Source organism: Brassica rapa, chromosome A08, assembly GCF_000309985.2.
Source record: "Brassica rapa cultivar Chiifu-401-42 chromosome A08, CAAS_Brap_v3.01, whole genome shotgun sequence".
NCBI classification, from domain to species: Eukaryota; Viridiplantae; Streptophyta; class Magnoliopsida; order Brassicales; family Brassicaceae; genus Brassica; species Brassica rapa.
In genome coordinates this window covers 12503098-12520148 of record NC_024802.2, presented here as the reverse complement: position 1 = coordinate 12520148, position 17051 = coordinate 12503098, and the positions used below count along the sequence as shown (strand labels likewise).

At 33.7% G+C, this 17051-nt stretch overlaps 3 protein-coding genes across 5 annotated transcripts; 2 read left to right on the top strand and 1 right to left on the bottom strand.

Moving 5' to 3' along the window:
* The first annotated feature begins 3366 nt into the window (after positions 1 to 3366).
* LOC103834274 (agamous-like MADS-box protein AGL19) lies at positions 3367 to 7662 on the top strand. 2 transcript variants are annotated; one of them, XM_033277057.1, is made up of 8 exons: positions 3367 to 3589; positions 3832 to 4033; positions 5885 to 5963; positions 6121 to 6182; positions 6274 to 6373; positions 6954 to 6995; positions 7166 to 7207; positions 7304 to 7662. In XM_033277057.1, the coding sequence occupies exons 2-8, from the start codon at positions 3852 to 3854 to the stop codon at positions 7460 to 7462; spliced, it is 666 nt and encodes a 221-aa protein (XP_033132948.1). In that variant the 5' UTR covers positions 3367 to 3589; positions 3832 to 3851; the 3' UTR covers positions 7463 to 7662. The 2 variants fall into 2 exon arrangements, with proteins under 2 accessions (XP_033132948.1, XP_009108594.1); XM_009110346.3 differs by having other exon boundaries at positions 3369 to 3589; positions 3816 to 4033.
* A 769-nt stretch (positions 7663 to 8431) lies between these two features.
* On the bottom strand, positions 8432 to 11877 carry LOC103834273 (cysteine-rich receptor-like protein kinase 11). Its single transcript, XM_009110345.3, has 7 exons — positions 10492 to 11877; positions 10146 to 10286; positions 9950 to 10071; positions 9652 to 9862; positions 9322 to 9559; positions 9085 to 9244; positions 8432 to 9005 (listed from the first exon to the last, which is right to left on the bottom strand). The coding sequence occupies exons 1-7, from the start codon at positions 11330 to 11332 to the stop codon at positions 8673 to 8675; spliced, it is 2046 nt and encodes a 681-aa protein (XP_009108593.2). The 5' UTR covers positions 11333 to 11877; the 3' UTR covers positions 8432 to 8672.
* A 504-nt stretch (positions 11878 to 12381) lies between these two features.
* On the top strand, positions 12382 to 15337 carry LOC103834272 (cysteine-rich receptor-like protein kinase 11). 2 transcript variants are annotated; one of them, XM_033277034.1, is made up of 7 exons: positions 13255 to 13329; positions 13426 to 13641; positions 13716 to 13837; positions 13926 to 14136; positions 14229 to 14466; positions 14542 to 14701; positions 14782 to 15337. In XM_033277034.1, exons 2-7 carry the CDS (start codon positions 13497 to 13499, stop codon positions 15109 to 15111), a joined length of 1206 nt encoding a protein of 401 aa, XP_033132925.1. In that variant the 5' UTR covers positions 13255 to 13329; positions 13426 to 13496; the 3' UTR covers positions 15112 to 15337. The 2 variants fall into 2 exon arrangements, with proteins under 2 accessions (XP_033132924.1, XP_033132925.1); XM_033277033.1 differs by lacking the exon at positions 14782 to 15337 and having other exon boundaries at positions 12382 to 13329; positions 13504 to 13641; positions 14574 to 14676.
* Positions 15338 to 17051: the final 1714 nt, after the last annotated feature.

The following is a 17051-nucleotide window of genomic DNA, read 5'->3' as shown; positions in this document are numbered from 1 at the left end:
TAAAATGTTCAAAAATATTTATTATTAATTTTTATATAATTTATTAACTGATCAATATTTTGATAAATGGTTTTTCAGTTTATACATTTGTTTCACATATGATTTTTAGCTGATAAATTAGTTGAAACATGGATTTGACTTGATACATTTTTCTTGAGAAATGATTTGTTATATGATAAATGATTCGTTATATGGTACATGTTATGTTAGTAGATACATAGTTGCATAACAAATAAATGATAAATGGTTCTTATGATCTTACAAAAGACTTGTAGTTAATTGATATATGGGTTGGGTACTTTATAAATGGTTTGATAAGTGAGTTAATTTTTTAATTGAGAAATAGTTTTTTATATGATAAATGATTTGTTTTTTGTTACATGTTTTATTAGCTGATACATAGTTTAGTATCAAAAATTGATAAATTGTTGTATGATATTACCAAAGACTTGTTGTTAATTGATGCATTGTTTGTATAGCTCATTAATGATTTGATAAATTATTCGTCGGCTTGTACATTATTTGAAACTTGATTTGATAGCTAGAAAATGGGTTGATACATAATTTGTGAGTTAATTGTTTTTTTTTTGGTAAATAGAATTTATCTGATAAATAATTCCTTGGAGGAAAGAGAAGGAAAATAAAAAGAATGAGAGTGTAAAATAAAAGTAAGAGTCATGTGAAGAAATGTGAAAAAAGAAAGAGAATGCGAGAATGTAAAAAGAAAAAAGAGAATGAAAGTATAAAAGAAAATAAATTGTAAGAAGAAAGAGAATGTAAGAACGTATAAAAAAAAGCGTTAAAAATAACATTTTTAAGAATTTAAGATAAGAAAGATATAACAATTTACACATATGTCAAATTATGTGTAGATTGCTAATTTGACCATCAATTATGTATATTAAGCTAATTTTCTCTATTATCATTATGGTTATCAGCAAAAGTTGATACACATAGGTTTCTTGTTTTTAGGTAAGGAAAGGCATTTCAACAAGCATTATGCCGCGGCTGTGGTTTCGTTTTTCTTAGTTCTCTGTAGATGATTTCCAATCTCAACATGTCAGCCTTTTTGTTGTTTCTTTTTGGCAATGGACGGTTTAACCGCTCTAATCTTTGAACATGTACAACAACGATTCATTTTATGATAATTCACATATTATAAAAAAGGCATTATAGATGACAAAAAAAAATATTAAAAAAAAAAGCATTATACTGGCGAGAACAAGAGAGGAACAAAACACACGCACACATTACTAAGCTTAATAGGTGAAAAAGAAGTGGTCCTCGTAGCGTGCGACACCTGTACCGAGATATGAAAAGATTAACAAATATGCAAGTGTTATTTAAATGTATCATTAGTAAAATAAAAAGCATCCAATAGTGGATAACCACTTGCTGATGCAGAATAGTTACAATAATTAAAATGAAACGAATAAAGTAAAAGTAAAAGAATGGTTAAGAAGTTTACCAAACAAAGAGGCTTAGCTGCCACGTGATATTGTGTAGTTGGTGTCTCGCTGAGACGAGAGTATGGTCGCTGTTATAATAAGAGGGTTGTACGGACGATTTATTATTTATTTATTTATAACACAGGTAAAGTTCTGTCTCACCTGCAGAATCTTCATCTGTACAACTAGAGATGGGAGTATGGATACTCATTCAGGTTCGGATAGGCTATTTCAGATTTTTAGATATTTAGATTTTTTGGATTTTTCAGATTTTCGAGTATTTCGGTATAAAAGTATAGAACTCATTCGTGTATTTCTATATTTTTGGCCGGATTCGGATATTTTAAATTCGAGTTTGTTTATTTCGGATCGGGTTCAGATATTTAGATTTTGAAAGAAAAAAATTAAAATTTTCACTGCTTAAGTTTTTGTATTTAAAATATATAATTTTAACTTAACTGGTTTTTAATTTTTAATAAATTAAACTATTAATAGGTTTGAAGATAAAACTTTAAAATAGAAAGGTACTAATTTAGTTATTATTTTTAAATTTTGGATGCAACTTTTGTTAATGTAAGAAACAAGAACTTGATATGTATTTTAAGTGAGTAGCAAATGTTTTTTCCATAATTATATGTATATTATCTAAGTTTAAGTCATGTGTCATATTAATATAAATATTTTGAATAAAATTAGAGAAGTAAACTAGAAATATAGGATCAAGTATTCATATGGTCGGCTATCTTCGGATATCTATTCGAGTGTGGATATTACATGTTCGGGTTCGGATATCCAATTTCTTCTAATTCAATACGTGTTCGAGTATTTTATTATTTCGGTTCGGATATCGGGTAAAATGTCTACTCATATGTACAACCAAGAGGACATGATGAAAGTAAAGATATAAATTTCATTTTGAAGATCGTGTTTGATAATTATATCAAAACAAATAAATAATACTCATTTTTAAAAACTTCGACGTTTAAAACCGTGTATCTGCACAAATCTTCTGTACTATCTTATTTAAGAGTCGGTTTTTAACTTTTTTTAGTTAAAAGTTAAGAGACGGTTTTTTATATTCTACTAAGAATTTCACTTTAAAAATCTTCCATTAATCATGCTTTAACGTAGTAGCCACTTAGACAACAAAAGTTATTTATTATTAAGCAAAAAAAAAACTAATTTATTGCACAGACTACTATGCCTTCATGGCTGTTTCAGTAACTTTTTGTCTTAAAGTTTTACCGATTTTGTCCAAAGGGTTTTAATATTCTTTTGGTTTCTGTTTTTCTACGGAGATAAGAAGGTGCGTGCGAGGTTAAATTATAGAGCACATCTTGTACATCTTGTCTGAGAGGAGCTGGCAACCGACAGAGTTGCTTGTTGTCCACCAATGGACTGGTAAAACCCACTTTGACGGACACCGGATCTAGAGGTTGTCGGTTAACATGGGCACGTGTCAAGATCTCCTCCAGTACTTCTACTATATCTCACCTTCACTTCCGATATGCGTTAACCCTACAAGTTTAGGAGATGGTAAATCGGCAACTACACCAACAGTATCATGATATTGATACCCAAATATATTTATATATATAGACTGGTACGAGTTATATATTTATAAGTTTGTCACCACCGAATATACAATTTAAAATCCAGTAGAAATAAATTTCATATTATATTGTCAATTTGTCATCCCATTGGAACTTATTCTTTCCCCTCCCAGAATTATTTCAATTATTTATTATATTGCCTTCCAATTTGGATTTAAAGTTTACCAAAAGTAGAAAATAAATTACGTAATACGATTTCTAAAAATAAAAGTGCAATGTACTACTGAGCCAGGTCTATTGGTTTAGGGCTATAGGCCACCACTGTAGGCATATGTTAAAAATGGCAATTTAATAAAAAGGTAAAAAATAAAAGGCTTTCTCAAATATATTATCATAAAGAATAAACAATTTCTTTCTCTCCCATCCTTCATTATAAATCTAGGGCTTCTAGGAAGTTCCCAGCAATCTGTATCATAACCTCTTCCCAAGATCTCTTCTCTTCTTCTCTTTTTTTTTCGCTTTAATCTCTCTTTCCACCCACATACAAATATAGACACATCAAGCCAAGCGCATACACATACAAAGAGGGTAAATCTCGAAATCTCTCTTTAGTTTTAGTGGATTCATTTTCTATTAGCAAATAATTGTTTGCCTTTTTCTTCTAAAATCCAATTAAATATTTTATTTCAATTCAGTTTATATTCTTGAAATTTTTTAGTCTATGTCTAATTCATATAATTAGTTTTAATTTCTGGATATATACTATTGGTTTTATTAGATAATTTTTTTTGTTTGTTTGATTTGATTGAAGCAGAAGTTTTAGATTTTAGATTAAATAAGAAAGTAAAGGATGGTGAGGGGAAAGACGGAGATGAAGAGAATAGAGAACGCAACTAGCAGGCAAGTGACCTTCTCCAAGAGAAGAAATGGACTTTTGAAGAAAGCTTTCGAGTTATCGGTCCTCTGTGATGCTGAAGTTGCTTTGATCATCTTCTCACCAACATCCAAACTCTATGAGTTCTCTAGCTCTAGGTATGTTCATATTTGTTTCTTATCCTATCCGGCTATCCCTCTCTTTGCTTATCGACACTTCTTGTGCTAAAATCGATTTACAGTACTGATTGATTCGATTACGGGCTAATTTGTAGAAGCAATGGATTAAATTTGATTATGTAATTGGCAAAGTCATTATAGAGAGTAATTCAATGGTGATTTTTGTTATTCTGAAGAAAAGTAGATGGGAGAAGAAAAATGGAGTACTTCTTATAGGATTGTAGTTAGTGTGGTAATCAGATTTACATGGCACCTACGATGTATATATATGTATATGTGTGCTTGTCGCGAGCCATCCACTTCTAGCTGTAGATGAGTTGATCTATCAGACTCTCTTCTCTCTCTAATGAGCCTTTTATAATGGAAAGTTACAGATACTTGATGTTTATCCATCTATAACAAAGAAAAGTCAATGATAGCTATCTACATATCTAGTCAGTTTTATTATGTGGCAATATATAATATATATATATATATGATTTTTAGCACAGTATCCTTTAGCTACTCAAATTAGGCCTATAGGCCAGGGTCTCTCCTCAGATTTTAAGGGTTTTAAACGATTTTAATAAAGATTTCATTAAAAAAATTATATATTTGAGGATTTTTTCTTACAAATTTGGGGGTTTATATATATATAATTCTTTTAAAATTTTTTTTGAGAATCCTAGACTAATGTTTCGTCCGGCTTTGCCCAGGACCAAACCTGCATAGGTGTTACTAGAGTGTTCATGAATTAGATAAAAATGCCATACTTGGAAGCAAAGATAAATTTCCTCATTTAGACATGTGTAGCATGTGTCTTTGAGCCTCTCTCCACATATATATACATACAAGTGTGCGTTTGTGAGAGTTTGATTTTATCATGGTTTTTTATACAGTTAATAGAATATATATACATTAGTAAATAGTAATTACTTCTACGCATGTTTGAACTTGTTGATGGATTACTCATTTATGTGTGAACAGACCTGTTTAGGCATGGTGAATACATGATATAATATATTTGTAGTCTATTATATATGCGAGTCAATCTACATGCTTCTTTTGTATATTTGTGTATATGGATGGATAGTATATATATATACATATATATGTATGTATGGATAAATATGTAAAAATGTGGAATCAAAGAGACATTTTGCTTCACTTTTCACCCACAAACGCTTTAGTAAGCAAAGACACTGAAGGAGTCAGCGCATGTGTGTAGATCAGAATTATTTTCATTCTTTCTATGGTTTCTCTCATTTTTTTATTTTTATTTACAGCTACACTGATTTTGTTGTCTGATAAATAACTTTGCTGATTAAGCACAGTGTAGGATTAGACACTTAAAACTAAATACGTGTATTTAAGTGTCTTTTGAGCAAAACCAAGAGAGGGTAAACACAATTAACTAGGCATTGTTAACCACATAACCAATTAACCATAGTTATTAACGCACTGCTTAATAATTTATGAATAGGTAAAGCTTATTAATTTCACTATCAATCTGAGCATGTCCATGTGCACCTATATATACATTTACATGTCTCTGTATATGTGTACATTTGTGTCGTTTGATGTTGCGTCATTAATATTATAGTTACATTATTTTCATAGTTTTTACTATCTTCTGCATCTGGAAGTAAAGAGGAACAGTTTTGAACGCCAATAGAACATGAGATCAATTATATACTTTGCTTTCATAAATATTTACTTATTTTTTCACATAATTTTTGATTTTAGAATTATAATATAATAATGTATGATATAGTTATTTTGCTTGTTGGAAGGTGAAGTAAAAAAGCTTACGTTTTGACTCCACGTTTTCATTTCTTTGATTATTCTCAGTATTTCAAAAACAATAGAACGATACCAGAGACGAGTCACAGAAATTGGAATTAACCATAAGAGAGATGCAGATTCTCAGGTAAATTAAACTCTCTTTTCCGATCTCTGATTTTAATTTTGATCAAAATGAATTCTCATCCTTTGTTGGGTTTTACATATTGTGGATGAATAACTTTTCGTAAAGATGAATTTACGTGTCTTTAAATGTTTCACCGACTACACTATTTACTTTACAGCAAGCAAGAGGCGAAACATATGGCTTGACAAAAAAGATTGAGCAACTTGAGATAATTAAACGGTTTAAAACTCATAACATCTTATAATATACTGTAATTTTTATTGATATGATTTAGAATCTGTGAGATCATTCAATTATAAAATAATTGCAGAAAAATGCTCGGAGAAGGTATTGATGTATGTTCTATTGAAGAGCTGCACCAGTTAGAGAATCAGTTGGAGCGAGGCTTGACCAGGATAAGAGCCAAGAAGGTACTCTTATCTAAAAAAACAGTTATCATGAAACGTTATCGATTTCATTCGTACATACACTAACTTATCATTTCCAATGATAATTTAAATTTTGGATCCATTCAAAAAATCCTTGTTTGTCTAATGTGGTTTAGAATATTATTCCTCTGATGTTTTTTTAGAATATTAAGTGTAGATATATATTGTACTTTACTTAGAATGAAGGAAGTTAAATGTTCATGTTTTTTCCCTTTCAACTACATATCATCCTAATTTACCAATTTTTTTTATGAAAACATGTTTTAATTTCGTCATTTATTACTATGCAAAAACGTTTTTAAGAACAATAGATATTGCTCTGCTAAACATTTAATGATATTATTACATTGCGGTCTATGGGCGTTCCATGCATGAGCATATCATTGATGTGCATGTGCATGGTTTGCATGGAATATTATCATCCTCAAGATAATATTGCAGTAAAGAGTCTACAATGAAACTACATATAGTGTGAAATGTACATGTAAAGGTCTATTCATTATATTTACTATATGGAATTTTTAGCTGACATCTCTTTGTATGTTCAATTATGAGTTTTCAGTACCAATTACTCCGTGAAGAAATTGATAAGCTGAAGGAAGAGGTAAAACATAATTTACCTTTAACATATTCATTTCTATGTGTGTATACGTATTTATATAGTTACATATATAATCGTATTCTATTTTGATTTTTAATACTTTTTCTTATGACTACAATTTTGATTAATACCTCAAGTAAGAAGATTTCTATGTTCCTTGTCAAAATTTTTAGGAGAGGAATCTCATTAAGGAAAACAAAGAACTGAATGAGAAGGTACAATTTTTTTTTCTCTAGTCATAAATGCCACTATTATTATGAAAAGATAATGTATTGTGAGTAAGAATTTTGGTGAATTTTGTAAATAAAAAGTTGAGTGGAATGGGAGCAATAGTAGTAGCATCATCATCATCAACCTTAACATCATCAGAAGTGAACACGGATGGCAATGACAGTATGGAAGTGGAGACTGGTTTGTTCATTGGACCTCCTGAGCCAAGACAATCCAAGAAAATCTATCCTCAATGTTAATCTCACAACTTCAAAAAGAATGCTCTTTACGAACTTTTTTGTTTTTATATTTTCGTCCAAAATATCAGAGATGTCAATAAATTGTAAACATAGTGTGGTAATTTGTTCTTAACCAGGGACATCTCTAAGCTTAGGCTTCCTCGTTTCTTGAGTGTTTTGGAAGAAAATTCGAAATAAAAGATGATGTATATTGCAGTGAACGTGTTCGGATTCATATATACGGACCAGTATAGAGAAGACCAAAATCTAGTTGGATCAGTGGATATGAAGCAACACATACCTTAGCCATTTAGAGAGTTAACAGCAATTCTGCCTAGCCTTTACGAGAATGGGATAGCTTCGTGTAAGAGAGTAGACGTCATGCACACTCTGATAGAGGATTGTACTGTCAATAAAGATTCAATGGAGAAAAAGAAACAAAATTTCTGCTCTGCACAAGAACAACAATAGTGCTTGGACGTAGGATCTGTCAGACTAAACAGCACTTTCAACAAGAACCGTCTCCTCTCTTATCTTCTCTAAAAAATCACTCAAAACAGCATCTTCTTCAATGTATCTCTGGGCCAAGATCGAAACAGTTTCCAATGCTCTAGCGATCCAGGTACTGGAACAGCGGATTTCTTAAAATTGCGTTAATACCACTTCAGATGGACTTAGCAAGAACTCTCTGAACAACACCACTCGAAGCGTTCTTTCTTTGGCTCAGACGTTATAGATCCACGTCAGATGCTTTCAGATATGAGATGGATTTAGACAGAGTTTGATGGAATTTGGCAAGATTAAATACTCAGTATGGTGGATATATCTTCATACAAGTACTATGAAGTTGAGATCAGACCCTCAACAAGATCCTGGAGATAGTACGATGATCTACAAGATTATGCATTGTACTTGTGATATTATGCTGAATTGCTGATTTCAACACTTATGTTTAAGAAAGATCGTTGGAGATAATCAGAATCGTTGCCGTGGAAAACAAGGAAGTTGTTATTAGTAACATTTCACTAGGTGAAAACTAAATTATGTGACACCGCACATAAGAGAATCAGTTAATAGGTTTGGCTAAGTCCAGTAAAAGGCATGAAAAATAGGAAAATACAGTAGAAACAGAACCCACATGAATACAAAAATCTTCAAAAATCACAATCTAATTTTGAAAACGCTGTCTGAAGCATCATTCAAACTTGCACACAGAGAATCACTTCCATCTTCAACGAGGCTCTAAATCAGTAATGGATGAGTCACTAACAGAATAACCAGCAGATTTAACTGTAGATCGACTTGATTCGAATCCCTCAGATACCTTCTCAAGTTCGAGCCTGTTCCGTGGGAAAAAACTCGGTAGATTAGGCACTGGTAGAGTAATTGTGTTGCTAGTAAGCATCAAGATGATAGTTGATAACATTGGACGGTCTTCTGGATTGTCTTGAACACATAAAAGCGCAATATGGATGCATCTAGTGACTTCGTTACTGTGATTATTCCTTCTAATGGCCGGATCCAACAGCTCTAGTGGTGACCCGTTTCTCCAAAGCCTCCAAGCCTAAACACAAAATGAACATATCAAGAACCTTTTGTCATAATGTTAAATTATTAAAAGTTGTTGAGGACTTTATGCTCACATTGTTGACCAAGTTTCCAGCGGTAGTAGTTTCATCCATCTGGTAGACGTTACTGTTTTTCTTTCCGCTTATAATCTCGAGAACTAAGACTCCAAAGCTGTAAACGTCAGATTTCATGGAGAATTGACCTTGCATCGCATACTCAGGAGACATGTAAGCACTGAAAAAAAACATTCAAGTATGGTTAATATTCAATAGAAAAAGTGTACGTTTTCAGCAATTATGACCATAACTTACTAGGTTCCAGCAATTCTATTGGTATTGCCTTGAGTTTGCTCTATTCCAAAGATCGTAGACCGTCCAAAATCTGAAATTTTTGGGAGCATACCGGCATCCAAAAGAATGTTACTCGTTTTGAGGTCACGATGTATGATTGTGAGCTGTGAATCTTGATGAAGATAAAGAATTCCTCTAGCAATCCCTCCAATGATCTTGTATCGTTGAGTCCAGTCTAGCCGACTTTGCTTCTCAGGGTCTGCACATTTCCATTAACCATCAATCAATCAGTTTTAAAGCTGAAGAAGAAATCTTCTAAGATACAATAAAAACTATAGAAGGAAACCATACCAAATAGAAAATAGTCAAGACTTTTGTTTGGGACAAACTCATAGATGAGAATCTTTTCTTTTCCTTCTAAACAGAATCCAAGAAGCCTAACTAGATTCCTATGTTGAAGTTTTGACACAAGAACAGCCTCGTTCCTGAACTCTCTTGTCCCTTGTCCTGACATTTTCGACAGTCGCTTCACAGCCACTTCCGTTCCAGTTGATAGTGTACCCTATATACCATTGAATAAAACAAACATGGCCGGTTATTTTTCATAGTGTATATATAGAAAAAAAAAGGAAAACAATGACCTCCTTACCTTGTAAACCTCGCCAAACCCACCTTCACCGAGCTTATTACTACTGGAAAAATTGTTTGTTGCAACTTCAATTGTCTTAAAGTCGTATTGTGATGAATGTGTAGTTGAGATATCACTATCATCTGCAAAGCAAGGGTGTATAATTAGTTATGCTTCAAGTTTCCAACAAAAAGAGTTAAACAAACAAGAAACTAACTTTCAAACTGAGTTCTTTGGTATGAGTTTCTCCTCCTCCGGCATAGAACATAACCAAGAACAAGCAGTATCAAGACGCCAACAACAGTTGCAACGGTAATGGCCACGACAATTCCAGTTGAGAGTCTTTTGCTATCTTCTCCTGACATAGAGAAACAATGTCAAATATTTTAACTCTTCTTGCAATCATTATTTTTTCAGTGATTACGAGATTATGGGTCCGAAAGCCCCGTAGGACAAGACACAAACTGTATTAAATGCAGTCCATTCCAATGAAAATTGAACCCCTACTAGATCAATTCCTCGTTGGTTCCATCATTATTTTTCTTTTCAGTTGGAAAACTTACCATTGTTGGTCATATTGGCCTGGCCATCTGGAGGCTGTGGCATAGCCATCGGAGGAGGAGAAGCTGCCGTAAAGTTAACAAAAGTAGCCTTGGAGAACGAATACAACTCCATCCGGAAATAGCAGCTTGGCCGAACAATACGAGTTCCTTGCTTCGTATTGCAGCATGGCTGGGAGTACTCAAATGCGCTCTGTCGTAGACAAGTCCTACAATCACTAGAGGAAATATCCGGAGTGCATTGCATCAATGCATAGACATCTTTGAAAGGTGTCAAGGCTGCGATATTAGCCGTGTAATGGTTATCGCTAGAGGATGGTGTGCTTCTTGACGTGGATGCTGCATCAACCATACGAACAGCTAAGTCTTCCCATATCTTCTTGAACTCTGTTAGATCCGAGGTTACATTTGAGCCGTGGGTGATGCTATCCCTCGGACTTAGATCAACAGATCCTAAGAAAGAAGTGTTGGAGTAGCGAACATGGCAAAGCGTGGGACCACCTGGCCATGAATAAGCTTCTGTTTGGTTTGGACATTTCTGAATCAAAGCATCAGAGGTGGTCCTGATACAGTCAGAACAGTCGACTGGATCTGATCCTTGTATGCACATGCCTGTTGCGTAGATACGGTTCGGTTCTTGTCCGATGGAGGCGTTGTAGAAGAGGCCCTTTTGAGCCGTGACGTTTGAAGGAAGATACGATAGGATGAGACGGCGGTTTGCGTCGTAGGTGCCGTTGGGCGTGAAAACCATCCCATTGCTGGGACATGTTTCTTCTGAAAAAGAAGCAGCAACGAAGCTTATGAGGACAAAACAGAGGATCAAAAAGAAACTCAGCTTCTTCATTTTTTTTTTCTTTGTAAGATAGGTATTGCAAAATCAAAGTCTTTGTCTTTAGTAGACACGCCTCTGTTCGTAATTTCTTAAACAGCAAAACGAAGTTTCTGTCCGAGTGTTCCTAACGTTGAATTCGTCAAAAGTCAAAGTCAATAGTAATGTTGAAATTTCAAATGTGGACCCAGAAACTTGACACAAATAATACTCTATTGAAGAAAAGACATACGAAGAAGGACCACTAATGTGTCAGCCTCCGTCTTTGGTTTAATAAATAAACCAGTTTTGGTTATATAATAGTATGGTGTATTAGGGGTGGACACTTTATCCGATATCCGAAGTGGCACCCGAACCCGATCCAAAAAACCCGAACCGAAATCCGAACCGAAGTAGCAAAATATCTGAACGGGTATTGAATTAAGAGAGATTGGATATCCGAACCCGAACAGGTAATACCCGAACCCGAATGGATATCCGAAAATAACCGAACATATGTATAATTAACCTTATATTTCTAGTTTACATCTCTCATTTTATATAAAGTATTTATATTGATACTACACATATTTTAAGTTCATAAGATATACATACAATTACGGAGAAAATGATTTGCTACTCACTTAAAATACATGTCAAATTTTTTATTTCAAGAATTAACAAAAAGTTACATCCAAAATTTAAAAACAATAATCAAATTAATGTTTTTTAGTTTCAAAATGTTATGTCTAAATCTATTAACCATTCAATCTATTAAAAATAAAAGATTCGTGAAGTGAAAGTTATATTTTTAAATACAAGAAATTTGAAAAATGAAAATTTAATTTTGTTTTTTTCAAAATCTAAATATCCGAACCCGATCCGAAATAACCGAACCCGAACTAAAAATATCCGAACCCGACCCGAAGTACAAAAATACCCGAACGGGTTCTACACCTCTATACCGAAATACCCGAAAATCCGAAATACCCGACCCGAACCCGAACGGATACCCGAACGCCCACCCCTATGGTGTATCAAGTGTCTGGGTCCACATTTGAAACTTCAACAACCACTGACTTTGACTTTTGACAAATTAACGAATACAACTTATAAATATTGGGAGGGAATCTTCGGTTTGGTATTTAAGAAAGCGAACGGTAGAGAGGTTTTTGCTTTTGCAAGATCTTCTTACAAAGAAAAAATAAAGCTGATGAATTTGATTTCAATCCTCTGTTTTGTTCTCATAAGCTTCGGTGTTGCTTCGGTTTCAGCAGAAACAACATGTCCGAACAATGGAGGAGGTTTCACGCCCAACGGTACCTACGACGCAAACCGCCGTCTCATCCTATCTTATCTTCCTTCAAACGTCACGGCTCAAAAGGGCCTCTTTTACAACGGCTCCATCGGACAAGAACCGAACCGTATCTACGTAACAGGGATGTGCATGCCAGGATCAGATACAGTTGTCTGTTCTGACTGTATCAAGATGGCCTCTGATGATTTGTTACAGAGATGTCCAAACCAAACAGAAGCGTATTCTTGGGCACCTCATCCCACGCTTTGCTATGTGCGCTACTCCAACACTTCTTTCTTAGGATCTTTAGATCTAAGTCCGTGGCAGAGCATCACCCACCGTGCAAATGTAACCTCAGATCTGACAGAGTTCAGGAAGATATGGGAAGACTTAGCTGTTCGTATGATTGATGCAGCATCCACATCCAAAAGCTCACCATCCTCTAGTGATAACTATTACACAGCTAATACCGCAGCCTTGAATCCTTTCCAGGAAATCTATGCATTGATGCAATGCACGCCGGATCTTTCCTCTAGTGATTGTAAGACTTGCCTCCGAGAGAGCGTACGTCACTACAACGACCGGCCATGCTGTAATAGGAGGCAAGGGACCCGTGTCCGGCGGCCAAGCTGCTATCTCCGTATGGAGACGTATACCTTCTCTAAGGCTTCTTTTGTTAATTTTACGGCGGCTTCTCCTCTTCCTGTAGATGATCAGCCCAGCAAGATCAACAATGGTAAGTTTTCTAATTTAAAACGGGGTTAACGATCTATTTCCCATTGAAACTATCATAATCATATAGCACCATATGTTAAGACCTCATTTTTTGTAGTTACGATGCTATATGACAAGTTGGGAGAAAATGATTGCAAGAAGAGTCAGAATATTTGACATTGTTTCTCTATGTCAGGAGAAGATAGCAAAAGACTCTCAACTGGAATTGTCGTGGCCATTACCGTTGCAACTGTTGTTGGCGTCTTGATACTGCTTGTTCTTGGTTATGTTCTATGCCGGAGGAGAAACTCATACCAAAGAACTCAGTTTGAAAGTTAGTTTCTTGTTTGTTTAACTCTTTTTGTTGGAAACTTGAAGCATAACTAATTATACACCCTTGCTTTGCAGATGATAGTGATATCTCAACTACAAATTCATCACAATACGACTTTAAGACAATTGAAGTTGCAACAAACAATTTTTCCAGTAGTAATAAGCTCGGTGAAGGTGGGTTTGGCGAGGTTTACAAGGTAAGGAGGTCACTGTTTTCCTTTTTTTTTTCTATATATACACTATGAAAAATAACCGGCCATGTTTGTTTTATTCAATGGTATATAGGGTACACTATCAACTGGAACGGAAGTGGCTGTGAAGCGACTGTCGAAAATGTCAGGACAAGGGACAAGAGAGTTCAGGAACGAGGCTGTTCTTGTGTCAAAACTTCAACATAGGAATCTTGTTAGGCTTCTTGGATTCTGTTTGGAAGGAGAAGAAAAGATTCTCATCTATGAGTTTGTCCCTAACAAAAGCCTTGACTATTTCCTATTTGGTATGGTTCCTTTCAATAGTTTTTTGCTTATTTTAGAAGGTTTCTTCTTCAGCTTTTAAACTGATTGTTTTATGGTGCATGGAAATGTGCAGACCCTGAAAAGCAAGGTCAGCTAGACTGGTCTCAACGATACAAGATCATTGGAGGGATTGCTAGAGGAATTCTTTATCTTCATCAAGATTCACAGCTCACAATCATTCATCGTGACCTTAAAACAAGTAACATTCTCTTGGATGCTGATATGAACCCAAAGATTTCAGATTTTGGACTGTCTACAATCTTTGGAATAGATCAAACTCAAGGCAATACCAACAGAATTGCTGGAACCTAGTAAGTTATCCTCATAACTTGTATGTAATTTCAGCTTTTGTATTTAATATTCACCATACTTGTATGTAATTTCAGCGCTTACATGTCTCCTGAGTATGCATTGCAAGGTCAATTTTCCATGAAATCTGACGTTTATAGCTTTGGAGTCTTAGTTCTCGAGATTATAAGTGGAAAGAAAAACAGTAACGTCTACCAGATGGATGAAACGAGTACTGCTGGAAACTTGGTCAATAATGTGAGCATTAAAGACCTCAACAACTTAACATATTATAAACATTATGACAAAGGTTTCTTGATATATTCATTTTGTATTAGGCTTGGAGGCTTTGGAGAAACGGGTCACCACTGGAACTGTTGGATCCATCAATTGGAAGGAATAATCAAAGTAATGAAGTCACTAGATGCATCCATATTGCGCTCTTATGTGTTCAAGACAATCCAGAAGACCGTCCAATGTTATCAACTATCATCTTGATGCTCACTAGCAACACAATCAGTCTACCAGTGCCTCAACTACCGAGTTTTTTCCCGCGTAGCAGGCCCGAATTTGAGCAGGTATCCGTGTCCGAATCAAGTCAATCTACAGTAAAATCTGTTAGTGATTCTATTTGTGACACGACTATTACTGAACTAGAGCCTCGCTGAAGATGGAACTGATTCTCTGTATGCAAGTTTGAATGATGCTTTTTGTAACATTTCACTGCCAATTCAAGAACATTATTTAATACTTTGTTTTTGTCCTGTTTCATGTATTTATAATTCAAGAAGATTCTCCAACGTAGAGAATTGTCAGTCTCAATCCTTGTAATTGATTCTTTACTTATTCTCCAACGTAGAGGATTGTTGTCCCAACATAGGACTTTGCGTTCAAGAGAGTGTAATCAGGACCGGCTTAGCATTCTGAAGTGTTTTTGGGTAAAAAAAAATTTAGGCCCTATAACTATTTAAAATTTGGTATTATAATTATAGTTTAAATATTATTTTTTTTAAATAATAAAATTTTCAAACAAATTAACTAAATTTATCACTTGCTTTTGTATTATAATTTTTATAAAAACTTATCTTACTATATCATTAAGTATTGTCTAAAATTAACACAATAAGTACTTTCCAAAAAAATATGATCTTTGTTATATAAAAAAAAATGGGCCCTTATTCTGTGCAACAATATATGGCTTTTTATATTACCAATTTTTTGTTTTTTTTGGTGGTTCTGGGCGGGTGCATCGTTCGTCCTACCCATTAAGCCGGCCCTGAGTGTAATGAGAAGAACAAACATGAACTCAGTTGTTCATAGTTTCAACAGTAACTCTCTGACTTTTCTCTTTCTTAGACCATCTCCAATGTATTTCTCTATTTTTACTTCTAAAATAGAAGAACTCTATAATAGAGATGGGTTTTACTCCAATGTATTTCTCTAAAATAGAGATCTCTACATATAGAGCAAAATATAGAGGAATGCTATTTCTTCCTCTATAAATAGAGGAGAAAATAGCAATCTCTATTTTAGAGGCAAAAATAGAGATGGGTTGAAGTAGTTTTACCTCTAAATGCTATTATAGAGTTAGAAATAGAGGTGGATTGGAGTTGTTCCTACACATGCATTTTTTGGTCATAGTGATGATTCAGGTGAAACCTCTTCGCCAGGTCAAGTCACTGAGGTTGAGCCACACTGAAAGATTGTTTTGAACCGGTTTATTAAACGTGTGCGTCATTGTGAACTTTCAGTTACTTTTTGTTGATTTTTTTTTTTGAAAAGGGCATACTTTTTGTTGATTATAGTTTCATTTTTTAACAACTGACAATATTAAAGGTCCAATGGGATTCGGAGTTATGGTACACAGTAAGATAATTAACAAAAACAGAGTTACGCTCGAGCCTCGACAGTAAGGTAATTAACAAAAACAGTACAATGAAACAGGGGATGGAAATCTTAAACGGCGAGACATGCTCATCGTGAAAAATTCTATGGAGAAACTTTTTTTTTTTTTTGTAACTGTCTATAGAGAAACTTCACTTGTATATTTGAAACAACTTCTGCTTCTTTGTAAATGACGGATTAATTGGTTGAGTTTTATCTTTTTACTTTAGTATTATTTATTTTTAAATCATTAAATTTACCAATCATGTTATATATTTATTTTTTAAAATTAATGTCTACATTAAATTTCTATTAATTTTAACCAATCATGCTTTATCTTTATTTTTAAATTTACAGCATAAAAAAGCAAACTTGTTTTCTTATGTATTTTAGGCAAAAACATATATCTTTCTTTTATAGGCTTTAGAATCTGTAAAATGAAAAATTATCTATAATTTCAAAAAAAAAAGATAATCATTGAAATATTTTGGGTGTATTTTAAATTATTGAAATATTTTAAATAACATTAATATTATTTACATTTTAAATAAATGTTAACTTTGATAATTTTTTTAAAAAAAATATTAATATAAATTATATTAATTGATAAAAATATTTATCTTATATATACATCGCATATTTCATATATTTTATTTTAAAATATTTACATCATATATATTACAACTACAACAAATTTAACTATAGTAAAAATCTTTACAAAAAA

Coding starts and splice junctions, on each gene's coding strand:
- LOC103834274 (XM_033277057.1), top strand. CDS start 3,852: ATGGTGAGGGGAAAGACGGAGATGAAGAGAATAGAGAACGCAACTAGC. Junction 6,183..6,273: donor CAACTTGAGATAATTAAACG/GTTTAAAACTCA, acceptor AAATAATTGCAG/AAAAATGCTCGGAGAAGGTA. Junction 6,374..6,953: donor CCAGGATAAGAGCCAAGAAG/GTACTCTTATCT, acceptor ATGAGTTTTCAG/TACCAATTACTCCGTGAAGA.
- LOC103834273 (XM_009110345.3), bottom strand. CDS start 11,332: ATGAAGAAGCTGAGTTTCTTTTTGATCCTCTGTTTTGTCCTCATAAGC. Junction 10,072..10,145: donor CCAAAGAACTCAGTTTGAAA/GTTAGTTTCTTG, acceptor CTTGCTTTGCAG/ATGATAGTGATATCTCAACT. Junction 9,560..9,651: donor TCTTGACTATTTTCTATTTG/GTATGGTTTCCT, acceptor GGAAATGTGCAG/ACCCTGAGAAGCAAAGTCGG.
- LOC103834272 (XM_033277033.1), top strand. CDS start 12,510: ATGAATTTGATTTCAATCCTCTGTTTTGTTCTCATAAGCTTCGGTGTT. Junction 13,330..13,503: donor GCCCAGCAAGATCAACAATG/GTAAGTTTTCTA, acceptor TCTCTATGTCAG/GAGAAGATAGCAAAAGACTC. Junction 14,137..14,228: donor CCTTGACTATTTCCTATTTG/GTATGGTTCCTT, acceptor GGAAATGTGCAG/ACCCTGAAAAGCAAGGTCAG.